General features: G+C 35.6%; 1 protein-coding gene across 1 annotated transcript in view; it reads left to right on the top strand.

Annotated features, from left to right (window-relative positions):
• AHI1 (Abelson helper integration site 1) overlaps positions 1–20,985 on the top strand; it is a gene marked incomplete at both ends in the record, with an annotated part of 198,861 nt that overhangs the window by 48,174 nt on the left and 129,702 nt on the right. Inside the window, 4 exons of the mRNA XM_080700129.1 lie at positions 614–732; positions 2,983–3,113; positions 4,617–4,757; positions 17,249–17,442. Of these exons, the coding sequence (XP_080556255.1) occupies positions 614–732; positions 2,983–3,113; positions 4,617–4,757; positions 17,249–17,442 (585 nt within the window). The remainder of the gene's footprint in view (positions 1–613; positions 733–2,982; positions 3,114–4,616; positions 4,758–17,248; positions 17,443–20,985) is intronic.

Below are 20,985 nucleotides of genomic sequence, written 5' to 3'. Positions count from 1 at the left end.
CAGCATACCTTTTCCAAGACAAGTGAAAGTATATGAAGAAAGAGTCTGAGACTAGATTAGACTTGTAAGTTAATTCTACATTTAGTTGTGAATTTAAAAAATTGGAAGTTTTCTTATATGATAGTAAACAGAAAATGCAATGTTAGAAGATGTGTATGAAGTGCTTTTTTTTCAACTGTATTTTGGGAACATGAATAATATACAAAACCATATAATAATTAAGTATTACATGACACATAGCCGGCATGGTGGCACACACTTGTAATCCCAGCATTTGGGAGGCTAAGACTGGAGTATCATGGTTCATGGCCAGCCTCAGCTACTTAGTATAAGGCCCTTTGCAACTCAGACCCTGTTTCAAAATAAAGAATAAAAAATAGAGCTGGGGGTGTAGCTCAGAGATAGAATGCCCTTGGGTTCCATCCCCAGTAGGTGTGTGTGGGGGGTTCTTTCCTAATACCAATGCAGGATTCATCAGCTTTATTTTCAGTCCTAAGCTAAAGTTTCTGAAAAATACTACTAAAAGATTAAAATTAGTTTTATACTTTAAAAAAGGCTTAACATTAGACAAACTTTTAAGGAACAGTATTTTATAATATTTTTGTCATTTTAGGAAATTAAAGAAACTGAATTTAAGGGTATTCCAATAAGTTACTTGGAAGTTCATCCCAGTGGAAAACGTTTGTTAATCCATACCAAAGACAGTACTTTGAGAATTATGGATCTTCGAATGTAAGTATTTACTATTGACAGGATAAGTGCTCATCGATTAAGTAATGAACTATTTTATATTTATGAAATGCAGCAGTTAATCTTAACTAGGTAATTTTGCCCTATGAGGATGTCGGGCAGTGTCTCAAGACATTTTTGGTGTTGCTCCTAGTATCTAATGGATAAAGATCAGAGATGCTGCTTAGCATTCGGTAGTGCATAGGAACCCTCCCTTACACACACGCACACACACACACACACACACACACACACACACACACGAATTATCCAACCCAAATTTGAACAGCTCTGGGGTTGAAATTTCTTCAGTTGCTTTTTATTTTCACAATTAAAAAGCAGAAACCTATTTTTAGCAATATAAGAATTCTTTTGTTTCTTTAATACTGGTATAGCATTGTATTGTATATAATTGAAGAATATGGCTTTTGATTAAAGCATCATTGATTTTTTTCTTTATTTCTAAATAAAAGTAAATGAAGGGAAATGTTTCTAATATAGAAGGCAAAGCAGAGTTCTGGGAAAACCAGCCTGTACTTGTAGTATGTTTTTGTCTTGGTGTTAGAGTGCTTGAAAAACAAATGAGAGAAAGCTGTTTTATTCAATTTCCTTATTGTATTAGAAAGGCAAATGTGGTATTCTGCATTCCTTTGATTCTGCAAGTACCTTTTACTGTTGACCACTAAGCCCTTCAGTATTTTACATAAAATAGTAATAATAGTTCAAGACCCTGGAATGAGAGTCGGGTGTGGTGGCGCACGCTTGTAATCCCCGCACTTGGGAGGCTGAGACAGCAGGATTGTGCAGGTTTGAAGCCAGCCTCAGCTACTTAGGCTCTCAGCAACTTAGTGAGACCCTGTTTCCAAATAAAATATAAAATGGGTCTGAGAGTATAGTCCGGAAGTAGAAAGCCTCTGGGTTCCACCCCCAGTACCACCAAAAAAAAAAAAAAGACCCTGAAATGAGTGCTATAGGAGAATGACAGCAGAATTAGCCCATAAGGAGTTTATAGTCTAGTTGCATACCTCCAAAATTATGCAAAAGTATTTTATTACACTAAAATATGGAATTTTCTAGGATTGTAATTTGCTTATTTATATACCTTCTACATCATGCCTGGCAGATAGTAAATGCTCTCTATATTTTTAATGAATATAGATATATAATTAAAGGATCATTTTCATGGCAGCAATGCAGCTGACAGCTATTATACAGGCTTCTGTTAAAGGCTGTCATCGGAGCTCAATTGTAAAGTATGGACAGAACTTAGAGAAGATGGAAGTTTTTCTCTAGGTTGGAAAACAAAATCAATTCAGAAGTAATATATGTTGTGTTCAAGACAGAGGAGAGTTAGTCCTAGTTAGAGCATAGGTTTCTTGACAAACAATACTGACAGGGATAATTTTAGAAATAGAAATTAGAACTATCTTAGAAGACCAGGCTAAGGCAGGTGTACAAACGTGTGTGTGTGTGTTTGTGTGTGTGTGTGTGTGTGTACACACACACATACAAACACATTCAAGATTGCTCATAGACCTCATGTTTATGATAGAGGAAAGCTGGAAATGTCTTAGACATTGTCCAAAAGTAAAAAAATTCTTTAGATATATTTAGATAATATTAAAATAGTAATGCATAATTTGTATTTTCTGACACAGAGTTCCATTAATCATAATTTATTTTTGAGTGAAAAGGTAGGTTACGGAGCACTGCTTTTAGTGCTCTCTGACACATAAGAAGCACTGAGACAATGTTAGCTATTATTTATAAATAAAGTAGTCTGGAAGGTGCATCATTCTTAATAGATGATATGGTAGTGTGTGTTTTATAGCATTTATTCCGGGATCAGGTATTCCTTGTATTATTCTTAAAATCCATTAGGTAGAAGAAAACACAAGAATATAAAAATTCTGTTTTTTAGTAACCATCTCAAATACTACTTCCATAAAGTCGTCTGTTTCTTTATAGCCAGGATTCATTTCTCTTATTCAAACCAACAAAGTACTTTCTCCCCTCATGTGATACATTCTACATCCATCTTCTGTTTTATATTGATACATGTTTTCTTCTCTTAAGCTCCTTGGGTACTGGGACCAGCTCTTTATTCTACATCTCTTATATAATGTTTGCCATATGACAGAGTCTCAAATATAGTTTGATGAATGCAAATTAAGTACTTAAAAGGAAAAATTTTCTACAACTATCTTTTAATTGGGAAAGGTGGGCTATAATTGTAATCATTTTTGTTTATAGATTGGCTGCAAGGAAATTTGTAGGTGCAGCAAATTATCGGGAGAAGCTCCATAGTGCTTTGACACCATGTGGGACGTTTCTGTTTGCTGGAAGTGAGGATGGTATAGTATATGTTTGGAACCCAGAAACAGGTAAGTATTTGTTGAACTTCAAAACTCATTCTTGGGTGGTAGAGGCAGGCTTTAAAGAAATGTGAAAATGCTACCATTTGACTAGGCATGGTGGTACACACCTGTAATCCCAGCCACTGGCTACTAGAGAGGCTAAAGCAGGAGAATCTCATGTTTGAGTCCAGTCTTGGCAATTTATTGGGACGCTATCCCAAAATAAAATGCCAAAATAGTGTGGGATATAGCTCAATAGTGGAGCACCACTGTATTCAGTTTCCAGTAACACACACACACACACACACACGCACGCACGCACGCACGCACGCACGCACACACAGTAAATAAATAAAGATTGGATAGCCTTTACTGGAACTCAGCTATAGCTACAATCTAAACATACTAAATTCCCTTCCTTCTTGTCTTAGTACATGGATTTAGAATTTAGTAGTTTGTTCCTCTTTGCCTGTGAGGTACTGCTGAGCTGAGAAATTTAAAGAGGATATGCATGCAGAGTACACAGTAAGCTGAATTGTTATTATCTAGACAGATGGCTAAACAGCTGTATTTTCTCTAGTAAAAAAAAAAAAACTTTCCTGTGAAAAAATTACAAATTAAAATTCTTTTTTTTTTCAGTAAATTAAACTATTACACTAAAAAGTTCATTTGGGCTTCAGCTTTGCTTTTCAAAAGGAAAAGCTAAAATTACACAGCAATTTTAAAACAAGAAATTGAGAGGATTTAAAATTTTTCTTCAGCGAGTAGTATTTGATTTTACCTTATGTATGCTTTTGTTTTTTCCTTAGACATTTTCACTAGCCAGCTCACTTAGGGAATTTTTTTCAGCCTGTACCATGTTTTAACACCAGTTCAGAAACATCAACTTGTTTTTTGTTTTTCCCTTTCAGTGAATTGATCTAGAGTATTTTTTATACAGTTCAGGAAAACTTATTTTTAAATTTTTCAATTATTTTATTTTATGTTTTTTGGATTTTTTGTTTTAGTTCTTGATTTTTGGTTTATTTTCCTGTGTTGCACTGACTTCTGCTTTAGGCATCTTTTAGTTATATTCATGAGTATCTTCAAGTAGGTGATACCTCAGATAGCCTCTAGGGAGAAAAATAGAATGGAAAAATTAATTCCTCACTAATCATCAATGAAATAATATTTTTCATTTCAGGATTTCATAGCCTCCCCTAGATTTGCCCAGAATTCTTGTTGTAATTTGCTTGACTCTGTTGTATCTTAGAGTCATATGCTTCTCTACTTTCTTCTAAGCATTTTGTATTGATTTTGTGTCTTGAAAACCTCACTGAAGAGATTAGATTGAGAAGTAAAAAAAGGAGGGCAAACAAAATGTAAACTGATGAGAATTATTTAATTAAATACTATAAGTGTTTTGAGATTTTTGTCTATAAGTTTCATCATTGCTATAAATATTTTGCAGTAAGTTATAAAATATTCTTATAAAGAGGAATACTTGATACAGTTGAATTTATTAAATCTTCTTTATTTGATTTGATTTAGGAGAACAAGTAGCGATATATTCTGACCTGCCATTTAAGTCACCCATTCGAGATATTTCTTACCATCCATTTGAAAATATGGTTGCATTTTGTGCATTTGGGCAGAATGAGCCAATTCTTCTTTATATTTATGATTTCCATGGTAAGTTCACTACTTGATTAGTAAAAAAAAATATGTTGAGTAACGTTTACATTCAGACTAGAGCAGGAATCACTAACTCTGAAATCTTTGAAACAACAGATTCTCTTGAGTATACGATAAGAGCTAAAAAGATTAAGTAGATTGTGTTATTTTATTTTTCTATTTTTCCACAAATGTGATTAATATAGAATTTAAATGCTGGCAGAAGTACACATAATGCTGTGCTCTTATGTTGGAATCACAGAAAGGTGCCTATTTCTTTCCTTATAAGTCAATTTTTTTTTTGTAGTACTGGGGTTCCTGGAAACCCTTCTACTTCTGGGCTACACTCCCAGACCTACTTTTTATATTTTTATTTGGAAACAGGGTCTCCTCAGCCAGCGCGGCTGGCTTCAAACCTGAGCGATCCTCCTGTCTCCGCCTCCCAACCTTCCAAGCCGGGGATTACAAGCGTGTGCTACCACGCCTGGCAATCAATTTAAATAAATACAATTCACAGAAAAAATTCAAAGTAGAGAATAAGTAAACTGAACTTAGAAAGTAAATAACACACAGGAAATATGTATATTTAATGTTTTCAGATGAATATTGAATTGATTTCTTATTCTACATTTTTGTTTTTATTAAAACACATGCTTTTAGTAAGTTGCAATTGGGATTTTTTTTTCTTGGTAAAATTTAGGGAAAATTTCAGCGAAAATAAGATCTGGAATTAGAAATAAAGTATCTCTTTCAACTCTGAAATTACACTATCCTATTATTTTAAGAATAAGAAAATTAAAACTGAGTATATTTTCAAGAATAGGATGGCATTCTAAGAATTTAGATTTGTTACTTTATATTTCATTAATTTCTATTTTGAAATTGAGATTTTTTTCTATTCTATATTATACTGATAGTTCTGTCTTTTGAAAATTAAAAATTGCAATTTTATTTTTATCATATATTAATTTTTTCATAAAATAAAGGGCCTTAGGCAGGCATGGTGCCACACACCTGTAATCCCAGTGCTTGGGAGGCTGAGACAAGAAAATTCCAGGATTGAGGCCAGCCTCAGAAACTTATCAAGACCCTGTTGCAAAATTTAAAAAATGTAAAGTGCTGTGGGTATAGCTCATAGGGAGAATTCCTCTGGGTCTTTATTAGTCCCTTTGATTTAAAATGTTACTTATCATCATTTATTCCTTTTGATAGGCTGATTTATACACATGTATAGTTAAATAAATTTACAAATATGCATATAGGTAGCATTAATTTAAGCCTATTTGGATTAAGTACTTTAATGAAATATGAAGGATCCGGATGTGGTGGCACACGCTTGTAATCCCCGTACTTGGGAGGCTTAAGACAGAAGGATCGCGCAGGTTCAAAACCAGCCTCCGCTACTTAGTGAGGCTCTCAGCAACTTAGCCAGACCCTGTTTTCAAATAAAATATAAAATAGGTCTGGGAGTGTAGTCCGTAGAAGGCCCCTGGGTTTCATTCCCAGTACCACCAAAAAAAAAAGAAATATGAAGGTAAGTTCATTAAGTTAATACACATTGAATTGGTTAATGCTATAAGTTCTAGTAATATAATTTAGTTAGAAACCTGAATATTTTATCAAAATAGGGATTATATTATGCGTTTGCAAGTGAATTATCTTAGAAAATGATACTTAAAATCAAGATATGTCTTAAATAGCCTTACAGAGGAAAAATAATTTTATAACCCATATTCAAAAATATAAAACACTATTAGTACTTACCAAGACCCTGTTTTAAAGTAAAAAATAAATAGGATTGGGGAACATAGTTCAGGGGTAGAATGATCCTAGTTTCAATCCTTAGTACCACAAAAAACAAACAACAGAAACCCTATACTTCTAATGTTATAATTGTTAAGCAATACAATGTTTACATTTACTAGCAAATGTTAGCAAAAAATAAACACTGCCAGATAGAGGAAAAGACAGATTTCTCAGAACATCCAGTGTCCAAATCTGATGTCTAACATGTATCCTGAAACAGTTCTTTTTATCCACACTAAAATCTTCATGATAATGAAGAGTATTAATAGCTAAGTACTTTATAATTGGAACTGTTATACAGGAAATAGGCAGCACAGTTATTTCCTCAGAGTCTTAGGAGATTTCACAACAGTCTTCATTCAATTTCAAATTTGCTTCTTAGGATTTTGAAATGTTTTCTACAAATGCAAGTTAAATTTTTTCTTAAGCAAAATTTTTTTTGTCATTGACAGAAGGATTTCTTTCTAAGATTAGCCCAGGCTAAATTAGTAGGCTTTAGCAATTTAGTTTTTAGACAGTAGACAGTAAATTTGGTCAAGCTAATCATTGAAGCACAACAGAAAAAGCAAAGTGTTTTAGCAGTACAGTAGCATTGGAGCTTAGGCTCTTCAGGTATCTTACATAAGCTTTTTCCTTTAGGGAGCTCCATTCCCTCATCTATTAAAAGGTACTACTAGGACTAGCACCTGCCCTACCTTAGAGAGTTATTTATGAGGATACTATTGAGACAGTGACTGTAAAAGTGCTTTGTTAACTGATAGGCACTATATTAAAACAAACGTGCCTGTCCATGCTTATCCTGCAGAAAACACTTGATGTTGTAGGAACGTATGCTTTAATATGCTAATAAGCATCTCTAGATGGAATGCTTTCCCCCTTCTCCTTTACTTGTTGGTCAGCCTTTCCCTTTTATTTGATAAAGTGTGTGCCATTCCAAATTCTATTACAAATAAATGCATAAATTTAAAAACATATCATGTCCACATTTTCTTAACGTGGAGGAGGAAGGATTTCCATGGGCCTTTTAGAAATTAAAATGTTCAAACAATAGAACATGAAGTTAAAATTGTTTTATAAGATGTATTTAGAACAGTATTTTTATACATTAACACACCTTAACAAGCAGATTAAAACTCAAAATGTTTCAACACATTTTCCTAACTCTTTGCGGCTTATTTTTAAAAAGAGGAAGCTTAGGAAGAAGTTAAGTAACCTCGAACCATCCAAGATTTATCAGTTCTGGTTTAGATCCATAAGAAATAAAAAGTTGTTTTAGACTCAGAAATGTTTCACTTTAAAAGTAGGCCAGAATCATCAGTTCAAATACTCTTTAATTTTTTCATTGAAAATTGTTATTGTAATATTCAATTGCTCATCCTACTTTTGCCTTATATTTATTTTGTAATGCAGGAGTATTTTGCCCAAAATATCTTGTCTGAAAATAAAGTTTACATGTGGCTTTACATAAGTCTTTTATTTTTTATATTTTATGAATGTAGCCGAGCGTGGTGGCGCACGCTTGTAATCCCAGCATTCGGGAGGCTGAGACTGGAGGATCGCAGTTCATGGACAGCCTCAGCTACTTAGTGGGGCCCTTTGCAACTCAGTGAGACCCGGTTTCAAAATAAATAATAAAAAATAGGGCAGGGGTTGTAGCTTGGAGGTCGAATGCCCCTGGGTTCCATCCCCAGACCCACAAAAAAAATTATGAATGCACTATATAGTCTTACATCATAATGTGGATCATGTTGACAATGGCATATATTCACACAGTACATGGTGCCCTTCCCCCCTTCCCCTTTTCCCTCCTTCCCAATACTGAGTGACTAGGTTAACAATGTTAATATGTGTTCACATATTTACATATATTCACATATATACACATATTCGAATGTAGCTTTTTCATTGATTAACCTCCGCCTTTTTCCTCCCTCCCCCTCCTTTCTGGCTTTGCTGAGGTTTCCCTTTTATTATATGTTTTTTAATGCTACAAAATTTAAAAGATGCAGAATAGTTAAGTGATTTTTTTCAATAGTATTTATCAGAACTTCTGATAATTTTCAAGGAAAAAGAAGCAAGTTAGTCTTTTTGTAAGTTAAGTAAGCTGCGAGTGAGACCACAGTGGTAGCTAAATGTATCATCTATCTTTCAGTTCTAGCAAGTTCTGTGAAGAGTCAGCAAGCATCTTTCCCTGTTAAGCATATGTTCAGGTTGTGGTCTTGTGAGTCTTTCATTCTACTGACTTTTTGCTTTTTTTGGTAAGAAATATGCTTTTTACTTTCAGAAGGCAGTTTTATTTGCCTGATGTTGAAAGAGTTAATCATCTAGCAATACCAAATTTAGTCACAGAGTACCACAAATGATGTGTTTTTAGGATTCCCATAATAAAAAGGTCCTAGTCAGAGAAACATCTTCTACTGAATTAATTTTATGAAGCCAGACCTTGGCAACTAATGTTTCATTATTAATTAGCAATTGTCTACTTTGGTCTCTAGAATGCCGTTCTACATTTAAGAACAATTCAGAACTCTTCATGGTACTATTTAAGTGCTTTATGTATATCTTTTTAAATTTTTACAAAAATTTAATGATACAGATGCTATTTTGGGCTTCATTTTATAGGAACTAGGGCTTAAATTAATACAGGTTGGTCTTGAAACTCATGTTCTTGTTTGATGTATTAAACTGCCTTATTGGCAGATTTCCTGAAATGCTAGCCTTTGCGTATCTAGTAATCAAACTTGTTTTCTGCAATGCAGCTTTCTTTTCTCTGTGCCTCTCTTTAGAATGTATAATTTCTTTTTTATTCTTTGTACTTTGAGGAAGTAAAGATGAAGAGTTGCTCATTTTTTATTATTAGTCTTTAACTTGATTACTGGCATATAATTAACATATATGCAGTACTTAAAGTTTGACAAATCTTAATGGGGGAAGCTTGGTATTGATAACCCCATGTAATGAGTCTAATTTTTCACTAGATGGCAATGTCTCCTCTGAACCAGTAGTAACTAGAATACTTATCCTAGTGTCTTAGGGCAAGACAAATCTTTATTGAGCACCTATTGCCAAGTTTAGCTGGGCCATGAAACCCAGGAATCAAAATTCAGTAATCAGACTCAGTTTCAGGGTCTTTCTAACTAATGCTTTGTGCTTTCTCAGTAGTTAATCCTCAAGTAGAACTTTAGTCAAACTATAGGTAACTATTTTTCCCACTGACATGATTTTACTAATAGAATTTTTATTCACTAATTATTACCACATTGTCAGTGATCTAGCTTTATTATTCACACTGTGACTTGCTTTACCAGAGTTCAGGGCAATGTGCACCTTTGCATTTCTATAAAATTTTGTTAAATGACTTGCTCATTGCTTATGATATTTATAACACTCTATTTAACATAGTACTGAGTATATTACTGTTGTTCAATAAATGATTACATTAAGTTCGTGTGTGTGTGTGTGTGTGTGTGTGTGTGTGTGTGTGTGTGTGTTTGTGTGTTGTACTGGGGGTGGAACCCAGTGGCTTTTCTACCTCCGGGCTATACTCCCAGATCTATTTCATACTTTACTTGGAAACAGGGTCTCACTAAGTTGCTGAGAGCCTCACTAAGTAGCTGAGGCTGGCTTCGAACCTGTGGGATCATCCAGTCTGAGCCTCCTAAATGCTGGAATTAACCACACCTGGCTTACACTAAGATTTTAAAAGCCTGTACTATAAGTGTGTGTGTGTGTGTGTGTGTGTGTGTGTGTGTGTGTGTGTGTGTGTGTAACAGCACTGACGATGGAACCCAGGGAGATTCTAGATTCTACCTCTCAGCTTACACCCCTAGCTAGCTATATTTTATTTTGAAACAGGTTCTAACTAAGTTGTAGAGGGCCTCGTTAAGTTTCTGAGGCTGGCTGTGAATCTCCAATACTCCTGTCTCAGCCTTCCAAGTATTAGGATTACAAGGATGCACTACCACGCCTGGATACGTTTTATAAAAATACAAAATGAAAGGCATTTTTACTTAGTAAATGTGAACTTTATAAAAAAAATATTGCTAGTGGTCTGTTTAAAAAATAAAGAATATAAAATAGGACTGGGGGTGTAGCTCAGAGGTGGAATGACCTTGAGTTCAATCCCCAGTACTTAAAAAATAATAATAAAAATATTGCTGGTGGTAGCTAACATTAACACACTTACTGGGTGTCCACCATTCTTATTTTTTATACAATCCTTCTAAAACACTTTGAGGTAGGTACCATTATTGTCCTCATTTTGCATAAAATGAAACCGAGGCACGAGGAAAATGACATAATTTGCACAAGTTAACATGATTGGTAAACTGTGGCTTGATTCCAGGCTGTCTGACTCCAGAGCCCATGCTCTTAATGCATTAAGCTCTTTAGATTAATAGATTGTTAATAAACATTACTAATCAGTCTTTCATAATCCTTAGACTTTGCATTTCCTAAATTAAGCTGGCAGCTAAAGGCCTGAGGGTGCAGCCTGGTGGGTTCAGTCCCTAGCACCAAAGTAGAGAAGGAGGGGAGAAATAGACAGAATATACATTCTTATGATGAAACAATGTTTTCAATTTTACTATTTTGGAGAATCCCTTAATATAATAGGAAGTCTGCTTATCTAGTATTATAGTTTGTTTCTTTAAAACTTGGGGAAGGTCACTTATAATTAGAGTGTACCAAGTCATTATATTTTCTTTCTTTCTTTCTTTCTTTGTACTGAAGAGTAAATTCCCCCAGTAGCATTCTACCTCAGAGATATACCCATATTCCTATTTATTTTATAATTTTATTTATTTATTAATTTTTGTGTGGTACTTGGTATTGAACCCAGGGAGATTCTACCTTGAACTATACCCACAACCCTAATTTATTTTATTTTAAAAAGTTGCTGATGGCCTCGCTAAACTGCTGAGGCTGGTCTTGAACCTGTAATTCTTCTATCTCAGCCTCTCAAGTACTGGGATTATAGGCATCCAACACCATTTCCAGCTTATTTTTTATTTTGAAACAGGGCCTTGCTAAGTTGCTCACCTGCAGTCCTCCTATATTAGCCTCTCAAGTACTGGGATCACAGGTGTGTGTCACCAACCCAGTATATATTTTCAATATAGAGTAAAATATGAATTTTCTTTAGTATGTAATTTTAATATAACTGCTTTCACGATATTTTGTAATAAGATAATGTCTAGTTAAAATAATTTTAATATCTAGAACTTTGATATAAGTAGGAGGCTGAGATGGTGGATTGCAGGTTTGTGGCCAGTATCAGCTACCTCCTGAGGCCCTCTACAACTTAGTGAAACCCTGTTTCAAAATAAATAAGAAAGCCGAGCGTGGTGGCAGATGCTTGTAATCCCAGCATTTGGGAGGCTGAGACAGGAGGATCATGGGTTCTCAGACAGCCTCAGCTACTACTTAGTGAGGCACTTTGCAACTCAGTGAGACCCTGTTTCAAAATAAAGTAAAAAATAGGGCTGAGGGGGTTGCTGAGTAGTAGAATGCCCCTGGGTTCCATCCCTATTACCCCGGAAAAAAAAAACAAAGAAAATTTATTATATGCTCTATTCAGACTTATGGTTGGTAAAATTGTTTGATAACTAAAAGAATTCAAAATGTCATCCTTTTTTACTCAATATATTTTGTTTTCTTTTTTGTTTTGTTTTGAAACAGGGTCTCTTGCTAAGTAAGTTACTGTGGGTCTTTCTATGTGGCTGAGGCTGGCCTTGAACCTGGGATCTTCCTGTCTCATCCTCCCAAATACTGTGCCACCACATCTGACTTGCCTATATTATTTTTAAACCCTTTTATTACAATTGAAATATAATAAGCAGTGTGCCATGTGATAATTATACTTCTGTATGGAATTTTAATGGCTGAATTTTTTCACTGAATATATGCAGCATAATTTATTTAAATAACTACCACATAGTTTTCAACATGGAGGGGAAATTTTTTTTTTTTTTTTGTGGGTCTGGAGATGGAACCCCCAGAGGCATTTGACCTCTGAGCTATACCCCCTGCCCTATTTTTTATTCTTTATTTTGAAACAGTGTTTCACTAAGTAGCTGAAGCTGGCCACAAACCTGGATCCTCCTGTCTCAGCCTCTTAAGTACTGGGATGACAAACATGTGTCACCACGCCTGGCAATCCTCTGGTCTGAGCCTCCCGAATGCTGGGATTACAAGGGAGGGGAAATCTTGAGATACAATGAATTAGTTTATAAACAATACATATTTTTTAAATGTAGATCAAAACTCCAAAATCAGAAAACAAAATAATCCAACTTAGAAAAATAGACAAAAGATTTGGACAGACACTTCACTGAAGAAATTTAAGTATGGCAGCTGAGCTTGCAAAAATGCTTTCCTTCATTAGTCTCTAGAGGAGAAATAAATTGAAACCACAACAGAATAGTACTACATATCTATTAGAATTGGTTGCAATAAAAAAAAACTGGCCATTTCAAATTTGGCAAGAATACAGAAATACTGGAATATTTCTACCTTGTTGGAAATATCACTAATCTCTGGGAATGGCTACCAGAAAGAGTGCCTTTTTAAAATGTACTCCGAGGCCTGGATTGGAGCCTGCCGAGGGGTTAGGCCGATGCCGGGGCCATCGGCTAACATCGGAGCTTGCCGTGAGGAAGGCTGGTGCTGGGGCCTCCGAGGCCGGGATCAGAGCCAGCTGAGGGGTTAGGCCAGTGTCGGGGCCAGTGAGGCCAGAACCAGGGCCTCCCATGAGGCAAGGCTGCTGCTTGAGCCAGCGAGGTCTGATCAGTCCACCGGGTAGCCAGGCCACAACTGGGGCTGTCAAGAGTGGGATCGGTATTTGCAACGCGGCATGCACAGAGAAATATCGCAGAAAATTAAAAACAGATGCTTCCCCTAATCAGCAATAACTAGGAGGAAAGGGGCAACAGGAAGTGGTCGAGCTATAGAAAGGGCCCTATAGTGAAGCAATTAAGGTGACCAATCAGAGGGTATGGAATAGGGGAGGATGGAGCCTCTTTAAAAAGCAGGAGGTACATAAACATATGTATCAAAGTTAATCACCAAACAAGCATGGGATTGAGGGAGGGGGAGGGAATGGGATGGGGACTGGATGGGGGCTAATTAGATGATGTGTATATCCTCTCAAGTCTTATATTCCAATGTGATGTATGATTACAATGCACCAATAAAAATAAATTAAAAAAATAAATATTAAAAAAAATGTATTCCTGGTTGGGCATGGTGGCGCAGGCTTGTAATCCCCATGTTTGGGAGGCAGAGATTGGAGGATCGCACAGGTTTGAAGCCTTAAGAGACCCTGTTTCCAAATAAATATAAAAATGGGTCTGGGAGTGTAGCCTGGAGGTAGAAGGGTTTCCAGGAATCTCAGTACCACCAAAAAAAAAAAAATAATAATAATAATAATAAATAAATAAAAATAAATGTATTCCCTGTGGCTCATTTTCCTCATGTCGGTCTACTTACATAGATAATACTTTGCAAATAAAGGTATTTTTTTTCTTTTATACATTTTGTTTGCTTTTTTGGTAGTTTTAAGGAAAATAGTTAATTTTTTTTTTTACTCTTTTTTGGCCAGAGATACAAGAATCCCATTATTTGTCTTTTACTTTTTATTTGTGATTGTGATAAATTTTTTAAAAATTACTTTAATGAAGACCTTTTTTTTTTTTTTTTTTTTGGTGGAACTGGGGTTCCTGGAAACCCTTCTACCTTCGGACTACACTCCCAGACCTATTTTTATACTTTTTAATTTGGAAACAGGGTCTCTTAAGCCAGTGCGGCTGGCTTCGAACCTGCCTGATCCTCCTGTCTCCGCCTCACCACACCCGGCTAATTTATATCTTTGATGTGTAATCTGATAAAAGTAATGAATCTGTTTTGCAGAAATATTTGTATACACATACCCATGGTTTCTGTATGTAATTTCAACAGTGCACAGGATCTCTGAAGGCTTGTCCACTGATTCTTTAGAGTTTCTATTTTGATATTTCTTTCATGTCATGTTTAAACAATTCCTCCATTTTAACATTCTATAATTTAAACAATACTATTAAAATGATGATTTTATATATTTTTTCTCTTTTGTACATGCAGATAGGCATTTAAAATTCTTTCAGATTCACTTATTTTAAATGATCCCATGAGATGATATGTGAATACACCTGAAAAATTGTGAAGTGCAATGCAGATGCTATCATTCTCTTAGCTGTAATGGTCATTGTTGATATTATCATCATCAAAAAACATTCCCATTTGAGTCATCTGTCCCACTCTAGGGAATTAAATTTAAAATAGAAACCAAGCCAGGTGCGATGGCGCACTTGGGAGGCTGAGACAGGAGGATCTTAGGTTCAAAACTAGCCTGAACAATTTAGCAAGGTCCTCAGAACTTAGACCCTATATCAAAACAAAAAATAGGGCTGGGGGTATAGTTCAGAGGTGGAATGCTGCTGGATTCAATCCCCAGTACCATTAAAAATAAAATAGAAACAATATTAAGAAACAAAGTCCACTATGAAAATACTTAGTCATGCAATGTGTATAATAGGGGGAAACAGAAAATACATTAAAAATTCAAAATTTAAAATTATGGTACGTGTGTAAATGAAATATTGTAAAACATTTAAAACTGGTAATAAAAAGAAAATGATGCCCAAGGTGGTGGTGCACGCTTGTAATTCAGGAGGTGAAGACTGGAGGATCGCAGTTGGAGAACAGCTTCAGCTACTTAGTGAGGCCCTTCGCAACTCAGTGAGACCTTGTTTCAAAAATAAAAAGATAAAAAAGTAGGACTGGAGGTGTAGCTTAGAAGTTCAATGCTCCTAGGTTCCATCCCCAGTACCGAAAAAAACAAAAACTGGTAAAATGACAGAATTATAAGTTTTTAAAAATTACTTTAATGAAGACTTTTTTTTTTTTTTTTTGGTGGTACTGGGGTTCCTGGAAACCCTTCTACCTTCGGGCTACACTCCCAGACCTATTTTTATACTTTTTAATTTGGAAACAGGGTCTTTTAAGCCAGCGCAGCTGGCTTCGAACCTGCCTGATCCTCCTGTCTCCACCTCACCACACCCGGCTAATTTATATCTTTGATGTGTAATCTGATATGTTTGCATTTAATTGAGAAAGTGTTAAAATATATTTATGTTGTGATAGTTTATATAAAACATATTTTTATTTATAAAGATTATAAAGATTTATAATTTATAAAGATTTATAAAGATTAGGAGAAGACATCACTGATTTACCATAAACCTGAAGTTTTTTCACTGAAAAAAACATTTTGAAAGTATGAAAGCCAAACTATTTTCTGTAAAGATCAAGATCTTAGACTCCTATTAATAATTCTGATCCCTGTTTTCACAATTTTAACGTGGACAATGTAATGGCCCTAATATGTGTAGCGATATTCACTGACTACATTCTTTAAACAAAGAGTGCCAGAAAAAGGTCTGTAACAATCACCCTGGTGCCTTGGAGGTGGGCCCCACAAGAGCTCCAGGGGCAGAAGTAAGGAGTAGCCAGACTGTTGGTCTTGCTCCCAATGAGCTTCCAAGGTGTTCCTTCTTGCCCCTGCGAGTGCTGCATCGTCAGTGAGCTGCGCCTCATGTGCATGCCCTCTGCACAGTGCCGCAGTGGTTCCCTGGCATCTGGCAAGGAACAGCACACTCAGAGCTTTGCAAGTGCCAGACCAGCCCAGAGCACAAAAACACAAACACATGTCTGTGGTTAATGGATGTAACAAGCGCTGCACCTCTGGCCGTAGTCTACCTAACTGCTCCTAGTTTTAAGCACCATTTAGTGGTTAGCCTTTCCTTCCACTATCTTTACTTTTCAGATTGAAAGAAAATGGCAGCTAGGTGTGGTGGCACATGCTTGTAATCTCAGCATTGGGGAGGCTGAGACTGGAGGATCATGGTTCACAGACAGCCTCAGCTACCTAGTGAGGCCCTTCACAACTCAGTGAGATTCTGCTTCAAAATAAAGAGACTACAAAATAGGGCTGGGGGTGTAGCTCGGAGGTACAGTGCTCCTGGGTTCCATCCCCGTTACTACAAAAAGAAAGAAAATGGCAGCCACTAAAGGAGAATGATGAGCATTTTGTGAGATTTTGTAACAGTAAAGTCAGGGCAAACTCTTCATTCAGTTTAGGTTCTGGGTTAAGAACAGGAGTGGGAGAAGCTGAACTAAAAGACAGGTTCAAGAAAAGAAAAATAACATATTCCATGGGTCTAGATTAAAAGTAGTTTAAAAAAATGTTTGTTTAGGTCTGTGTTGTGTTAAAAAATTAGGACAAATATATAGAAATATGAAAACAGTTTTAGGGAGATGAGTTTGTGAATAATTACTTTGATTGTTTTTGTATCCACGAAATTAGACCTTTGGTTTTCTTAATAACCTATTTTCTACATATATACATTTAATGTACGTATACCCATCTAAATTTGTACAGCCTTCAAGGCTCAATCACAATACTGCCTGACATGAATTGTGAAATTATATATTTTTTTAATCGTATAGTCTCTAATTTTATGTTATTTAGTACTATTGTCTTTTTAATACCCAGGTTTTTAAACATATCATGTAGTTTCTGATCTTTTGTTGAACACTGCATCATGGCTTGTTTGATAATACTTTTTCTCTGATGATTTGAACTAATTATGGACTAATTTTTTCAGTAGCTCAGCAGGAGGCTGAAATGTTCAAACGCCACAATGGAACGCTTCCTTTACCTGGGATCCACCAGAGTCAAGATGCATTGTGTACCTGTCCTAAATTACCTCAAGGCTCTTTTCAGATTGATGAATTTGCCCACACTGAGAATTCTTCAACAAAGATACAGATAGTGAAACAGAGACTCGAAACTGTCACAGTATGTTTAATTATTTTATGCTGTTGAAAATTTAAAGCCATTTCTATTGTGTTTACATTGCCATACCAATAGATATTAATTTAATGAAGTAATTTCTTAAAACCAGGTTTTCTTTTACTTTTATAGTTCCTTTCAGGTACTTGCTCTGAAATCATAAATAGACAGACTAAATTTATAATAGTCCCTTATATGGTCCTGAGCTTTATATCTCTGTTAAGAACAGCCCAGGACCTAATAAGAGGCTATAAACCAGAAAACTGAGTCTAGAACTTGACACTTCTCAGCCCTGCCCAGTAGAATCCTTGAGGGGAGAGATGATGGTTAGCAAGTTTAGATCCTTACCTCTTTGAATTCTCAAGGCCCATACCATGGGACCACTTCTTTGAAATATAGATGGAATTCAAACAAATAATTCCTACCCAAACAATCACAGCCCCATAAAATCTTACCCAGAATTTCCAGTTTCTTTCACTGGTTCTCAAACTTTAGTGTGTATCAGATCACCTGTTGCACTTGTTAAAGCATAGCCTGGCTGGCTCTATCCCCAGCATTCATGGTTTAATAGGTCTGGGTGGTCCTACAATTTTTATTTCTGTCATGTTCCCACATGCTGCTGCTGATTGGAGAATCACCCATTGAGAACAGCTATTCTAATATAGTCCCGGGGGCTTAGGAAAAGCTTAATAAATAGGTGTTCCATGTCTTTAAACTATGAGCTTCTGGAAGGCAGTTCTGATAGTGCCCTCCTCTTTATTCCCCTGGTCTTCATAGCTGATTTTCATTAAATAACAAAAATAGGTGAACAATGTAAGGAAAAGTGAATTCTTAAGCATTCCTTTAAGCAGAAGCTGCTTTTTATTTTATCTCTCAGCATGTTTCTTCTATCTTCACTTCATCTGTTTCTCAGTCTTCTTTCCAAAGCATTCTCATTGTTGACCATATGCTTATGTACTGATCCCTTGCTATGGCCTTTGCTTGTGGCAAAAACAAAAACAAAAACACCACAGTCCTCTATGCCAGTGCATTACTTTTGTAGGAAGTGCTGAGGATAGCCTGGCCTTGCAAGTTAGGCTCCAGTAGTTGAATTAAGGAAAACTTATTGCCTTAGATATTTATTGATTGTCTACTACATTTTAAGATACTCCAGAGAACACAAAATTATTAAACCCTTGGGCTTAGTCTGTATCAATACTCATTGGTGGTAACAAATATTCAAACAACGGTCATGTAATATAGAGTCTTTTAATAATAAAATCTACTTGTACAGTGTTTACATTGCCTCTTTTAGTGCAGCAGCTTTGTAGGATAGGCATAATGTTATTATTACCCTTGTTTTACAAACAAAACTACTTCTGTTCAAAAGACAGGAAGTTTCGAGGGTTTTACAAGTTGAAATAGTATGTATATAATCTGCCATGATATTTTAAAAAATATTTCCAACATTATCAAAAGCAACAGTACAACTATTTTTTTTCAGTGTTTAACAGTTGATCCTCTGCTAGTACTAAATACTGTGGTAGAACTTCGTATGTAAACTAGTGTAAGAGACCAAGAAATCATTAGAAGGAGAATGAGAAAGTATGGTCCAAATAATAGTTTAATGAAAAAAATTAGTCGACAAGTTGTGTGTCTCAAGAGTAAATTATTCTCATAGCAAAAAAACCTAGAGATAGAAATAAGATTCCACTTTAGTTCAACAGAGCCACATAATAGGAATAACTAAACCCACCAGAAATAATATTAGAATTGTACACAATGCACTAAGCTGCCTAAAGTCAAAGTGATGTATGTCACTCAAGGAGAATAATATGTCTCATTTAAGGTAAGAGGGAGGAAGGGAGGGAGGAAGAGAGAGAACCATTAAAAATGTTATGTACATTAAAAAGAAAATAAAGCAAAGCATATCTTAAAATGGTTCACTGTAAGAGAAAAAAGTATTTTAGATTATACTTCAATAAAATAGAAAATTCAGAGTTCCTGTTAATGAAAAACTAAATGATAGTCTGAGATTTTTATTTTTAAAAGACATCTAGCTAAGGAGCAGGAGGACGTGGTAGCACATGCTTGTAATCCCAATACTTGGGAGTCTGAGACAGGAGGATCGCAGGTTTATGGCTAGCCTCAGCTACTTAGAGAGGCCCTCTACAACTTAGTGAGACCCTCTTTCAAAATAAATAATAAAAAATATAGTTGGGGGTGTAGCTCTAAGGTAGAATGTTCCTGGGTCCAATACCCAGTACTGTAGAAAAAAGACATCTAGCTAAGGTAAAAACAACTTTAAAGAAGTTTAAAAGGTGAGTGTCAGTTCCACATTGCAAATGGTGAAGGGGAAAGTTGATACTTAAAAACATCAGAGCAACAGTATAACCGGAGAACTAATTTCAGAAACATGCTTCAGAATGCAGAAAAAAAGATAGGTGAGAATAAAGTTAAGAGTATAATCCTAGGGCTCCACTGTATAGACACAGACATAAGTGTATAGCTGCCAATCAATGCCCACTTTGTTATTCTGAATACATTGAATAAGCCCTATTTTCTTCAACTGCATAATAGGTATTCTAATATTCCTCACCTTGCTGGGATTTTATGATTCAGTGATATCTAAATGTAAATCTCATCCCAGGGTATTTGATACATAGTACCAGTGATCAAAGTTATTGTTGATAAAATAAAGATGAGAATGAGATAGATTATGCATGTGGTTGATCAGTGTTGTTAGAAACAAAACCAGAACATGTGAAAAAAATCCATAGGTATCCTGGTAGAAAATGGTTATCTGCATAGGAACTAGTTCAGACTTTTCCAGAAGAGCCACAAGAGAATAAAATAATAATGGAGCCATTTCTTATCTAGTATTGAAGTATATTATAAAACTAAAATAATACAAATAGTATGATGCAGGTTCATAAAGATAGTGGGAAAAGGAAAGATTATTCCTTGCTTAGTATTGGAAAAACATGTTAACTGAGTTAACTTAAAATTTTAGTGTACATCTACATCTTAGGTTACACATCAGATTAAATCCTTCTTGAACAAGAAGGTAAATATGAAAATAACCTTTTAAGAAAACTAGGAGGCCGGGCATGGTGGCGCACGCTTGTAATCCCCGCGCTTGGGAGGCGGAATCAGGAGGATCACTCAGGTTCGAAGCCAGCCATGCTGGCTTAAGAGACCCTGTTTCCAAATTTAAAAATATATATATAAAATAGGTCTGGGAGTGTAGCCTGGAGGTAGAAGGGTTTCTAGGAACTTTAGTACCACCAAAGAGAGAGAGAGAGAGAGAGAGAGAGAGAGAGAGAGAGAGAGAGAGAGAGAGAGAGAGAGACAGAGAGAGAGAAAGAGAAAGAGAAAGAGAAAGAGAGAAAGAATATGAATGAATGAGAATGAACTAGGAAACATGCCAGCAAATATTTCTCTTGTGTGAATGGATAGACTTGCTAAGCTTAAAAGCAGTGGAAATCCTCTCCAAAATATTGATAGTCTAGTCGCATAGAATGTTAAGTTTCTCTGTTCACAAATGTGAGTATATACGTGTGTTTATAA

The sequence above is a fragment of the Muscardinus avellanarius genome (genome assembly GCF_963383645.1).
Source record: "Muscardinus avellanarius genome assembly, chromosome: 8".
NCBI classification, from domain to species: Eukaryota; Metazoa; Chordata; class Mammalia; order Rodentia; family Gliridae; genus Muscardinus; species Muscardinus avellanarius.
Note: the sequence above shows the minus strand (reverse complement) of the source record. Positions and strands in the feature narration are given on the sequence as shown.